This window comes from Eurosta solidaginis, chromosome 2 (assembly GCF_040869045.1).
Source record: "Eurosta solidaginis isolate ZX-2024a chromosome 2, ASM4086904v1, whole genome shotgun sequence".
NCBI lineage: Eukaryota > Metazoa > Arthropoda > Insecta > Diptera > Tephritidae > Eurosta > Eurosta solidaginis.
The window spans coordinates 232972699-232986488 of NC_090320.1; the positions used below are offsets into that span (position 1 = coordinate 232972699).

General features: G+C 39.3%; 2 protein-coding genes across 2 annotated transcripts in view; both read right to left on the reverse strand.

The window, feature by feature from the left end:
* Positions 1-13790, reverse strand: part of LOC137240689 (protein peste-like) — a 262876-nt gene that overhangs the window by 17049 nt on the left and 232037 nt on the right. The gene's annotated exons all lie outside the window — the stretch shown is intronic.
* Positions 3278-9425, reverse strand: Plzf (Promyelocytic leukemia zinc finger). The gene is made up of 2 exons (XM_067769916.1): positions 8776-9425; positions 3278-5325 (listed from the first exon to the last, which is right to left on the reverse strand). The coding sequence occupies exons 1-2, from the start codon at positions 9370-9372 to the stop codon at positions 4336-4338; spliced, it is 1587 nt and encodes a 528-aa protein (XP_067626017.1). The 5' UTR covers positions 9373-9425; the 3' UTR covers positions 3278-4335.

Genomic DNA, 13790 nt, shown 5'->3' on the forward strand with positions numbered 1-13790 from the left:
CAGATTTCTGCCATGGAAAGCTTCTCACTGAAAACTTATCTGCGTTGTAGATACCGATCGGATTCGGCTCAAAATATGTAGGTCCCTTCCTGCCAATTTGTAGGAAAAATTAAAAGGAGCACAACGCAAATTGGAAAAAAAAGATCGGCCCAAAATCTCTTCGGAGGTTATTGCGCCTTACATTTATTGGTTTTTTTTTTCTCAAACTTCAAAATTTTTTTGCTCGCTTAGAAAAAAAATTTATTGAAAAACAAAAAACAAATTAAGCGAGTTGTTTAATTTGTTTCTGCTTTTCAATGGAAATGATGACAATGATGTGGATGATGATGACGATGCTTTGGTTGTTGTTGTAGCAGTGCTTCGCTCCATTCAATCGGTGCGGTCACTCACAAATTGTCATAACTATCCTCTAACAGGAAGCCAAGGAAGCTTTCAGTTTCAAAAAGTTTGGATCAATGAGACACATCGAGGTTCAATCTGGGTAATTGAGAGTTTGATCTATTGCAGTATCCGGATCGAAGTTGTGCCAGAGTGCCGCGCCTCTCCCTGGGAAGATTGCTTTCCTCAACTGCGAGTTTCCGATATTTGACATTGAGAACGGGGTTTGCTGAACACTGACTTTGCCGACTCTTTGTGGATGACTCTGAGGGCATTCTTATGCTCTTTTCGTTCGAATTCGTTAGTGCTGGATCTCTTCGTAGTGCTTGCGGAGACTTATTATGTCCCTGAGAAGCGGGGCCTCTTTTATATCAGATGGCTGTTGGGATGCCCATTAATGATGTAATAATAGATAAATTAAAATAAAAACAAAAGAAAATACCTCAACCGAAAAAAGCATACCCAAAACAGGTAGTCAAACCAAAACTGGAACCGAAACAAAAACATGACTAAAACTGGAACCATAAGCGAAATACGCTGCAGAGACTGGAACCGAGTATGCAAGAAGAAATCGTAATCAAAGTAAAAAAAAACCTGGAGAAAAATGAGCCCGAAATCGTATGCCAACCGAGTCGACAAGGGAACTGGAACCGAAACCGGAAATTGAAACTAATCCGAAACAGAATGCCGGATCAGATCCGAAAATGGGGCTGCGACCGAAGCATAACGTTACCGAACCGAAGCTGGAGCTTAATCCCGAACTGAAACCAAAATCGGAATCGACACAGGAGCAGAATCCAGAAGCAAATCTGGGGGCGTGAACGGAGCGGACCGAAACTGAAGCCGAATCCGGAGCTGAAACCATAACCGAAGCAAAACCAGAATCGGAACCGGAAATGACGCCAGACGCCAACGCCCGCAAGACCACAATAGAAACTCAAAGCAAGACTGATGCAAGATTCAAAACCGGACCCCAAAAGGATTAACCCAAAGAAATATGTAAATAAGAATTGATTTTAAATCGAAACTAAATTCAGTAAAATTTTACAAACTAAATTCAGCAATAAATCAATTGAATTCTTTCCGCCATAAATATACATAAAAATAAAAAAATAAACGCTTGGTGGGATTTACCTCCGAATAGATTTTAAGCCAAGCTTCTCTTCCAATTTGCGTCGTGCTCCTTTTTAATTTCCTCTACAAATTGGCGGGACGGGCCTACATGTTTTATGCCGACTGCGAACGGCATCTGTAAGGCAGATGAATTTTCACTGAGAAGCTTTTCTGGCAAAAATACCCTCGGAGTGTTTGCCAAATCACTTTCGAGGGGCAAAACCAATTAGAAAATTTGTTTTCTTGTTAAAACTACTTTTTACTAAATTTTTGATGTAACTTTGCACGGCAGTTCAACCCAGCGGAGCACGCTACCACCACACCACGGCATACATACATACATTTATTTAAGTTCGTCTCTTATTCCGTCATATGTACATTCTGCCGTGGGAGTAGGTTGTTTAGCCCCGAACTTTTTTAATAAACAGCGCAGGAAAGTAGCAGATTTATAGTGAAAACTGAAAAGCACTGCGAGTTACATGACACTACCCTTTTCGTCACCGCTGGAACCACGTCTATTAAACCACCTACATATATGTTTGGAAAATAGCATTGCGAACATATTGTAACAAATAAAGTGAAATTCCTCTTCATTGCAACCTTATACTAACGTTCGTATCACTAAATTGTTGAATAAATAACTCCAATATTCAATAATGCAAAATGGTCTTTATTAGACTACTTTGAAAATACTTCACAAGAACACTTATACTTCGCAACCAATAGCGTGCTTAAATCAGAACTGATCACTGCCTACTCAGCTTTCGCTCCTTTTATACTCTGTTTTTCTACTTGGTTACCAGCTATACGCGTCGCGTCTGTATCTGTAGTTTATAGCCTCTCGCATAGCCATATGCGCGTGTATATCTGAGTAATGATGATTGGATACTTTTGTGAGTATCTCAGATATATGCATGTGTTTGTGCGTATCTCTGCGCTGCTTGTATGTACATATGTGTAGACATAATGATTAATTTGTTTATTTACATACAAGTGACTGCTTAGTATCGGCTTAGAGATGATAGTATCCCTTAGCGTTGCTAATATTCGTCACAATATTTTTTTTTTTAATTTGTACATATATATATTTTTTTTATATTCAGCGTGCTTTGCACACAGAGTATATTAACTTTGATTGGATAGCGGGTGGTTGTACAGGTATAAAGGAATCGAGATAGATATAGACTTCCATATATCAAAATCATCAGTATCAAAAAAAAAAAAATTTGATTGAGCCGTCCGCCCGTTAACACGATAACTTGAGTATATATTGAGATATCTTCACCAAATTTGGTACACGAGCTTATCTTGACCCAGAATAGATTGGTATTGAAAATGAGCGACATCGGATGATAAACACGCCCACTTTTTATATATATAAAATTTTGGAAAACACAAAAAACCTGATTATTTAGTAAATAATACACCTAGAATGTTGAAATTTGGCATGTGGACTGATATTAAGACTCTTGATAAAAATTTGAGAAATTTTTTAAAATGGGCGTGGCACTGCTCACTTGTGATAAAATCAATTTTACAAATATTATTAATCATAAATGAAAAATCGATAAACCTATCGTAACAAAATTCGGCAGCGAGGTTGCCTTAACTATAAGAAATGCTTTGCAGAAAAATTAGCGAAATCGGTTAAGGACCACGCTCACTTTTATATAAAAGATTAAAAGGGTCGTGGACGATTAAAATAAGCTGTATCTTTGCAAAAAATATCTTTATATCAGTGGTATTTCATTTCCCTAGTGGATTAATAACAATAAATACGAAAAACTTCAAATTTTAAAAAATGGGCGTGGCATTTGATTTATTTACTATATTAAAGTCAACAAAGACACAAAGTGGTCGACTACTGGATACAAGATACAGTACAAATAATAAGAAAAAACATAAGTGTAAAAACAAAATTTAAAATAAAAAAAAAATTATAAACAATAAAATTAATTAAGTTAAATTTTAATTTTAAGCAATATCTAAATCAAAATTAATATTGAAATAAAAATTGACATCTTATTAAAAATCTTTGAAAAATATCATGCCAGACGTGAGAGTATTTCCCTACGGATAGCAGCAACCGAATATTCAAAACTAATTCAGTTGTACAGTTCATTATAGCGCGAGCACCAATTGCGAAGAGGGCTAAATTTGGCAAAATTTCGCCGGAGAATGTGTAAATGAAATAGAGCATAGTGTCTCGAAGTTCTCGCAGGAACAGAAAAATTTAGTCTGCTCACAAGGTCAGTGGAGTCAATTTCTAGAAAAATGGACGAGATCGGTTAAAGACCACACCCACTTTTATATAAAAGATTTTTAAAAGGGTCGTAGACGAAAAAAATAAGCTATATCTTAGCGAAAAAGAGCTTTGTATGTAAATTGGAAAAACTAAAATTTTTGAAAATGGGTGTGGCACCGCCCCTTTTATGACGAAGCAGATAATATTTTTAGTTAAAATGGGCGGGATCGGTTAAAGACCACGGCAACTTAGATATAAAACAAGGTTAAAATGGTCGTATACTAGAATATTAAGCTATAACTTAGCAAAAAATAGTTTTGAATCAATGATATTTCACTTATCAAGTTTTATTGTAAAAGGAAATTGGGAGAAATTTTTTTTAAACGGGCGGTGCCACGTGTTATGTAGAAAAGTAATTTATCTGAAATGAAATGTACAATTGAAGCTCACGCTGAGTATATAATGTTCGGTTACACCCGAACTTAGACACCTTTACTTGTTTTTTTTTTTTAATTTGTACATATGTATATTTTTTTTTTTTATATTTTTTTCGTTTTGTTCTTTGTTTATATAAAGTAAATTATTTCCATTACGTGGAACTATTTCTTACATTCCGTCACACTGCCAACTGGTTTTGGTGCAATGGGTATAATACGCCGTTTCTGCGCTAATATCGCCGCCTTACTCCTCTTATTGCTTTTCTTTATTGTTTCACCACTACCACCACCTTTGCTGACTAGGCCACTCTTCTCTGGTGCCACACTGCCGCCACCAATAGCTACACCAGGTAACGGTGGCAAATTGAATTCATCACAAGTAGTATTTTCAAATGCATTCTCAACCACTTCAGGCAATTCTAATTGCACCACCTTCTCGGTATGTACACGTTGTACATGCTCTTTCAATTTATCTGAACGATGACTACTAAAGGAACACAATTGACATTTGTATTTATGCAAATCACCCATTGAATGTTTAAGAGCATGACGTTTTAAATTTTTACTTTGACTAAATTTACAACCGCACACCTCGCACACAAACGGACGCTCTTGTTTGTGGGTTTCCATGTGTAAACGTAGATTCTCCTTGCGATTTGAATGATGCTTACATTCTGGATAAGGGCATTTATAGTACTCGCCAGTGTGTTGTAACTTATGTGATTTGAGCGCCTTCATATGCGTTGTACTATAGCCACAAACATCACACAACATTTTCTTCTCTTTATTATGTACTAACATATGATTATTAAGCCCTTGCTTCCATTTGAATCCTTTACCGCAATGTTGACATTGATGAGGTGTTTCGGTAGTATGTTTGGGATGATGTATTGATAGTGCAGCACGATTGACAAAACGTGCCCCACATTCTAGGCAAATGAAAGGCTTTTTCATATCTAAAGCATGTAGTTTCAGATGCGCTTCATATTCACGCCAAGCTAGAAAGCCAACCTCACACAACGAACAGGTGAGATGGGATGGTTCACAACTGCTCATATGTGTAATCATCTCTTGCACGCGATAACACTTGAAATCACAGCCGATGCAATAGTTTATTTTGCTACTTGAACTGGTAGCACGTGGATTGCTTAACTGGAAATAAAAATTCAAATTCCTAAAACAAAGAGCATAAAAGTGATAAGGTAGAAATACGTATTTAGAAAAAGTACTATATTTGTTATTGTAAAGTAGTGCCCTCCCACTCAGCATTTAGGTGATTAAATTTTGAATTTCCCTACATTTCAATACAATTTGATTACTCTTTCTGGCTAAATAATGAGTTATCATACAACTGAACAAAAGAATTAATCAAATATGAATACTTTTGATGATCAAAAACTGAATATAGTTTTTCAATCACATTTTGGAATCATATTTGAATCAAATGTGTTTACTTTAGGTGATCAAAAATTTTAATCATTTTTCATTCAGCTTTCTGAATCTTTTCTGACAATCTTTGTTGACTGAATAATGAATTTTACACTTGTTAAAATTTTACTTTTCATTGAAAATCTTTTTTTTTCACATACACACATCTTTTCAATCATGATTCATGAAGTTCAGAAAAAATATGTATATACAATTTTTATTTTTAAGACATTCTTCAAGACAATGTAATGCAAATGCTGCTCTTGCCCGAAGATTTCCCCAACCATTTCTGCACCTTCGGCTTCCCAGAAAATACATAAATAGTTGGACAATATAAAAGTTGTGAACTATTTGAACCCCAGGTAAGTGAAACTCTCTTGACATATGTACCTGGATATGGCTTCAACATCCCGTACCATATCGTATTTTAAGATGTTGACAATCATAGCTGATGCTGGATGTTGTAGTCGCAGGTGTATATTGGTCTAGTTTGTTTGCGAATTACCTTTGGTTCAAATAGCTCACCTCCGCATGCTTTCTTCCCCTGATGAAATAAGATTAGCATGTAGTATCTTGTTTTGTATGAGATATGAAGAATAAATGCATGATAATCGCATTCAAAAATGATTCAAAAATTTCAACCAAAATGGTTGAAATATGTTCACGAATATGATCAGAAAATGACCGTGAAAATCATTCAAACATTACTCTAAAACAATTAAGGCCCAATTTTACAATGATATCAGATATGAACAAAAAGCGTTTCGAAATATGAATCATAAATGATTATTTAAGAATAATCACATTTATGGTACACTTTTCTCCCGACGATACGTTAATTTTCGAACAGAAAATTCTTTTAAATTTGAACGTTTTTAATCATCGGGGGGTATGATATTTGAATATTTTTTGATCAAAATTTTCAAAAAATGCTGGCTGGGCTGTCGTATGGTCACAGCCACTCCTAGTCACGTTGTTGTTGTTGTTCTAGCGAAAAGTTACTCCCCGAAGGCTTTGGGGAGTGTTATCGATGTGATGGTCCTTTGCCGGATACAGATCCGCTACGTTCCTGTAACACAGCACCATTAAGGTACTAGCCCGACCATCTTGGGACCGATTTATATGACCACATTAAACCTTCAGGAGGCCATCCCTCCCTCCCCACCTCCAAGTTCCATGAGGAGCTTGGGGTCGCCAGGGTGCTCGAAGGTGAGGTTGACAATTGGATTTAGAGAAGCTATATATTGCGCTACACAACCGCTTGAATCAATATCTTCAAACGGAGGTCCAAGTAAACTAACAGTTTTTACATGGCAGGTCTATACAGAGTTTGTTAGATGTTAGAGGGGTTGATCTCCCAGCCAAGTTTATCTCATACGGGAAACACTCAACATGTAGGACACACATTTATTAAGTTAAGGTTAAGACTGGATATATGGAGTTTAGATTATTCCAATACCAAAATTATGGTTGTAATGGAGTAAAACGGGAACTTGGGGTCGCCACAGCCTCGCCTGCTAAACATGTGTATGAGACCTTCATATTTGTAACAGGATTCCCCTCGCGTAGGTGAGATTGACAATTGGGTTTCGGAGCATTGCGCTTATCAAACCGTTGGCTGCTGACGGTCGGTAAGAGGCGACTAAAACATCAAATTGATTCAAGGGAATGTGTAGCGCAACCCTCTCAAGGGGTTGCCAGCGAAATATATAGCTTGTTGTTTTTGTTGTTGTTGATGTGCAGTTCTTCGTCCCACCCAATAGGTGCGACCGATCACAGATTGTCATCAATATCCTCTAACCGGAGTCCAAGGAAACTTGCTGTTTCAACAGGGGTGGTCCATAATGAAAGGGGTGTTAGAGGCGCTGGTTCCACATTACAATTAAAGAGATGGTTGGTGGCATATGGGGACACATTGCAAGCGGGGCATACATTTTGTATGTCGGGGTTGATTCTGGATAGGTAACAGTTTAACCTGTTACAGTATGCAGATCGAAGTTGAGCTAGAGTGACTCCCGTTTCCCTGGGGAGTGTGCGTTCCTCTTCTGCAAGTTTAGGGTATTGTTCTTTGAGTACAGGATTTACCGGGCAATTCCCAACATAGAGGTCCGACGCCTGTTTGTGAAGTTCACTGAGGACCTGCTTGTGATTTTGGCTTCGTACGGCTGTGTTCTCAGGTGCCGTATTTCCTCATAACGCTTACAGAGTTGACCCCTTAAGCCCCTGGGGGGTGTTGGCTCATCAATCAGATATCTGTTGGGATGCCAAGGTTTCTGGGTATTCAACAGGAACTGTTTGGTTAGCATTTCATTTCTCTCCCTGAAGGGGAGCATTCTCGCCTCATTATGTACATAGATGGTGTTCTGGGGACATAAGAAGACAACCCGTAGCGGTTCTGAGGGCAGTATTTTGGCAGGCCTGTAGCTTCTTCCAGTAAGTCGTCTTTAGGCTTGGCGACCATATCGGGGACGCGTAGCATTCAATCGGCTGGCCAATTGCTTTGTAAGTGGTATTGAGCGTTTCGCTTAGCTTCTCGAACCCAATTGTCAATCTCACCTATACCTGGCGAATCTCGTTTCATTAACAGCCGAGGCTCTGGTGACCCCAAGTTCCTTATGGAACTAGGGGGTGGGAAGGGCAGGATGACCTAGAAGGTTTAATGTGGTCATATAAATCGTTCCCGAGATGGTAGGGCTAGTACCTTGATGTTGCTTTGTTACCGGAACGTACCGGATCTATATCCTGAAAAGAACCATTAACATCGATAACACTCCCCCCTTCGGGGAGTGTTTTTGTCGTTAATACAACAACAACAACAACACCAGAAGCTCATATACCCTTGACCACGAAGCATATAACACCAACAACGCGCTTTTTTCCCAAGTGCCATATCAATTTAGCATATCCAATTGATATACTGCAGTCCATAGCGAAAATGCAGTAAGTCATTATTATTAACTTAAAATTAATAATTAAAAAAATGTGCCAGAATAACACGATAAAGACTGTCTATAAAGTCATTACCATGTGTTGTGTACCAAATAAAACCACTTATAAAGGTAAACCAAACATAAGACTCGCACTTCATATTTCTCCAATTTCACTTTTTACATTTTACTGCCTTTTTGCTATGGACGGCAGTACGACCCTAGGATATTTTTCATATATACTCACTTTAAAAAAGTTGCGTTGATCATTAAATATATCCTTATTTCCCAAATTTATCTCGCTTTCCTTTTCACAAGCCGGTCGGATAGTCGTCGTGGTTTCTGTAGCATCTACCGAACATTCCGCATTATCCTCACATTTTGGCTTTACTCCCACCATTCCAGTTGCATCCATTGTTGCGGTTACTTCTTCCGGCATTCCAAATAACTTCATTAACTCTGTTACAGCTAAAATTTTAGCCAATTGCTTGAAATGTGGTTCATGCTCTTTGGCTATGGACACCACATCTTCGTAGAAGAATTCCATCATAGTGTGCAAACATTGTGTACAGGTAAAATTATTTAAGGTCACCTTCAATCGATTGTGTATGGAAAATTGTAAGGATTTTTGTATAAATTGTGGTCCGCCAACGAATCGACTTTGTGCACCAACAACACAAAAGTGTCCAAATGCTGTATTGCCATCATTCACTTCGTTATCTCCTTCCAACTCGATTATTAAATCGCAAAATTGTCCTGTCTGCCGTTGATTATTGAGATAATTGGTGACTTTAGAATGTAAGGGCTTATGTAGTGTTGGTAATAATCCCAAGGTTCCATTCATTATCCGATTTTTGTTTAATCTTCCCGAATTTGTGCAGCAGCTTTCAAAGTGTTTTGTTTACTTTTATTTCTTGGCATAAAAGTAAAGTTGATCAGCTGTTGCCGTACAGCGTTGCATTCGCTATTAATCCATGTACAGTTCAGGTCGTTAAATTAGATCAGGCAATTTTTAATTAATCCATATAAGGGGCGCTTCACGGCAAGGGTTCCCACTAGAAAAACTTGATACTCCACAATCCGACAAAGTTGTGATTTTAAGGTAAACTACCTGTGCAAAAGGAGTGACCGTAATATGAGCGCACGATGATACCTACATACTTAATTGGCGCTTAACCGTTTAAGCCGTTATGGCCGTCCAACAAGGCGCCCAGTCGGTACTTCGTTTTCTTAACTGGCGCCAGTTGGTGACCCCAACGGAATTTTAATTGTTTTTCACCTGGCCTTCCCTTTGCTTCCATAGATGGGTTCCAATAAGAATAATTATTTACCCGGAGCTTCTTCTCGCATTCGCATAACGTGTGTAACCAGCATAGCTGTTGTTGTTGTAGCGATAATGGCACTGCCTGAATGTTTTAGGGAGTGTTATCGACGTTGATGGTCCTTTGCTGGATATAGATCCAGTACGTTCCGGTAACAAGCACCATTAACTTACAAGCAAGACCATCTCATGAACGATTTAATGTGACCACATTGAAACTTCTTCTATGCCATTCCGCCCCCCATCCACCCGACTCATCAGATGTTGTCATGGTGCTTGCTTTTGCACAATATGGCAGGACGTACGATAAGTGAATTGTAGAGCATGGTTTTTACCGAGAGGACTTTACTTTTCAATTGCCTAAGAAGCACGGTCGCCGCCGTGGTGTGAAGGTAGCGTGCTCCGCCATCCACACCGAACCTCCTGGGCCGTTCGGAGTCGGCATAAAACAAGTAGGTCCTATCCCGCCAATTTGTAAGAACAATCGAAAGGAGCACGACGCAAATTGGAAGAGAAGCTCGGCCTAAAATCTCTTCGGTAGCTCTCGCGCCTTACATTTATTTATTTAAGAAGAAGAGTGATTCCTCGCTGGATTTCAAAGCTCATTTTGTTGTTCGTATAAATGTTGGCTCCCAAATGAACGAAGTATTTTACTATTTCAAAATTATGGCTGAAAACAGCGGCATAGTTGCCAAGGCGCAAATGCTCTGAGTCTTTGCTTGAGATAGCAGGTACTTCGTTTTGTCCTCATTCACCATCAAACCTGTATTTCCACTTCTTTATCTAGTTTGGAGTAAGCAGAACTTACGGTGCGGGTATTCAGGTCGATGATATTAATGTCGTCAGAGCGGTTAAGTTGATCCACTTGTAAAATTTTCTTTAGCATTCAATTAAAAAAATCGCACAATAGGGGTTGAACATGTCTGAAACCTCGTCAAGTTTCCAACGGCTTGGAGAGTTCCTTGCCAATTCTGACTGAGGTGATGGTATTGTTCAATGCCATTTTGCACAGCCATATAAGTTTTGCAGGGAAACCAAATCCAGACATAGCGGCATATATACTGCTAATTTTTGTGCTGTCGAAAGCGACTTTACAGTCGACGAAGAGGTGCCCAGGTCTGAAGCCGGTCCGAAAAAGTCCAATCAGCCGTTTTGCGGCAGGCCTCAGTATTTCGCCCAATATGCTTGACAGGACCTTATATGCAATATTAAGAACGCTGATTCCGCAAATCAATATGGGGTAATACCATAAAGTGAGAGTACCGCAACGTATCGCGACAAAAGCATTACCACAGTTCTCTACGGGATACGAACCTGGTCCCCGGTGTACCAGCACCTTCTGATACTAACCCGACCGCCGAGGAAAATAATTTTTGTTTGCCCCTTTTTCTTCTTATAACCTCGAAGTTTTTGCACATTTCACATTGACTATATTTTTTCCAGAAACTATATTGAATAGGTAAGTTCATTGTTCATTTCCTATAAAGCAATAGGCCAAAATATTGTTATTGAGCTGCACGCCTCCTAGTTAATGAATACTTTGGATTGAAACAAGCTCTCTGAATTTGTGCGCCGAAAGAATATTTTCGCACTGCGAGGGGCCAGAATTAGAACTAGTACCATGTCTTAATGCGATAGTTCGGAAGTAGTGCGATTGGGTGCATTGGGGAAATTATAAAGCCGATCCCCTAACCCGCAGCAATTAGCGTGGAGTCAGTCTCTTTGCTTTGTGAAAAATACTTCCTGGGAACTTTTATCTTGAAGACTCTAAGCGACATTTCATCTTCTCTATACACCGTCCATGATTCCGATAGGTTCATCAGGACAGGTATGATGAATGACTTTAGGGCGAGAATTCAGTTTTCAATTGCCAGTCCAAAGTGTAATTGTCTTCATGTCAATTCTCGAACGCAGTTGCCAAGGCGCCTATTCTTTTTTGACTGCAAGATATTTTTCGGCTCTTTCTTAACCAGAGAAGGGTTGCCAAATCAAATTATGTTAATATCATCAGCCTTTGTCAGAAATTGTACTACCCTTAACGAAAATACCCTTCTCCAGCACAAGATTACAAAAATTTTATAATAAGGATTAAAGAATTGTACCTAAGCCACAAAAAAGGCGAACCTGCAAACCGGGCTTCTGTCTAACGTATTGTGTACACTGATTTCCAAAGACGGACTATTTGTTTGCAGCTTGTCAGTGCGGCTTGCAACTTGTTAAATATACCATCGACCACATTTTAGCGATATGCCAGTAGAAGACGCACGGAAAAAACATCAATAGCTACAAAAAGGACTGGCCTGCATGCTGCTAGTAAGAAAACGACCTTTGAGTTGCAAGCCGCACTAATAAGTTCCAAACGAAATTTCCGCCTTTGAGCTTCAGTTTTTTGCACAATAAGTTGTATAGAACCTTAAACGCAACATAAAACAAACCGATTCCGCTATTCCCGTTTCGTCTTTTTTGTTGATTCCAATCCGCAGCAAACGCTTATCCGCAATACTGTGGATTGTTAATGACGTGGCATGGAAGTAACGAACCAATAGGTTTGGTTAGGTTGAACTGGCAAGTCCATAAGGATCTGACATAGACTGAATAAGTCCGTAGTGTTACCAGAAGTTTGTTTTAACGACCAAACTGAAAAACCCTATCAAAAACCAGGACCTACATATGTTATAAAATAACTCCGTCCTCTTGGCAAATACTAGAAGCTTTCTAGGACATATACCAGTTGCTGCTTTTAGATATGACAGCTGTATCACTCTTAATAGCCGGAGTCTTAGCCTGGCAACCGCAGGGCATGAGCAAAAAACGTGCTCGATCGTTTCCTCCTCCAACCCGCTCCTCCTACATCTGCTATCACTGACCAAAGCTAATTTAAAGGCATGTGACGCCAGAAGGCAGTGTCCAGTCAGAATACCCGTCATGAGTCTACATTCCTCTCTTTTTAATGATAGATGCAACTTTGTTAGTCTAAGGTTGTAAGACCTACACATAATCTTCGACACTTTACAGCCCCTCGCTTGTAACCATGCATTTCTCGCTTGATCGATCATGTGCACCTCTCGCTTTCTCTTAATCTCGCACAATCTAATTGGGACGTCTACGGAGCAAGCTTCAAGGGATGCGCCGTTTTTAGCTAGTTCATCTGATTTTCACTCCCATCTATTCCCATATGCACTGAGACCCAATATAGATGTATGCTTTTCCCTGTCCCGATTCTTTCCAGACACTGCTTCCACTCTAACACACTTTTAGATGCTGTGCTATGCGAGATTGTTGCCTTAATTGCTGCTTTGCTGTCAATATAAAAGTTAACACGGTTGCATATTAAGCTATTCTCTTCCAATGTTTCTAGCGCTTTGGTTACGGCTAATATTTCCGCTTGTAAAACGCTACAGTAATCTGGCAACTTGTAGGATCTGATTATTTCCGGATCAGCATAGTATACCGCAGACCGTACTGCTTCCATTTGAGCACCCTTGCGCCAACCATCCACCTCTATTGTGGCCTTAAGATCTCCCTTGAAGCGCATATAGGGAATAGTAGTCTGTTCGTCCTGTAATTGATTAAGCTATACTACTATGGCCGGCGCTCAAGCTGCCCCGCGGCACTGAGCCTGGTTGCAGTTGTTAACGCTATGTTCTTTGCTACCAGGTCTACAGGTGGAATATGCAGAATGGCATACAGTGCGGGGTTGTTTTCAGGGCTCCCGTAATACTAAGCATTGATAGTCTGCACACCACCTCTAATTTTTTGGGGTTGGTTGTTTTTTGCGTGGCTTTCCACTAAGTATAGAATATGGTTTAAAATCGCTGTAAAAACCCAATGCATAAAATGCATCCATTACAGCTTACTGTCTAGGATGATTCCTAGATATTTTGTGGAAGGTTTCTCCTGCAGGGCCTTTTTACATAAGCCTGGCCCAATTTGGGACCTTG

Coding starts and splice junctions, on each gene's coding strand:
- Plzf (XM_067769916.1), bottom strand. CDS start 9,372: ATGAATGGAACCTTGGGATTATTACCAACACTACATAAGCCCTTACAT. Junction 5,326..8,775: donor ATCAACGCAACTTTTTTAAA/GTGAGTATATAT, acceptor TTTTATTTCCAG/TTAAGCAATCCACGTGCTAC.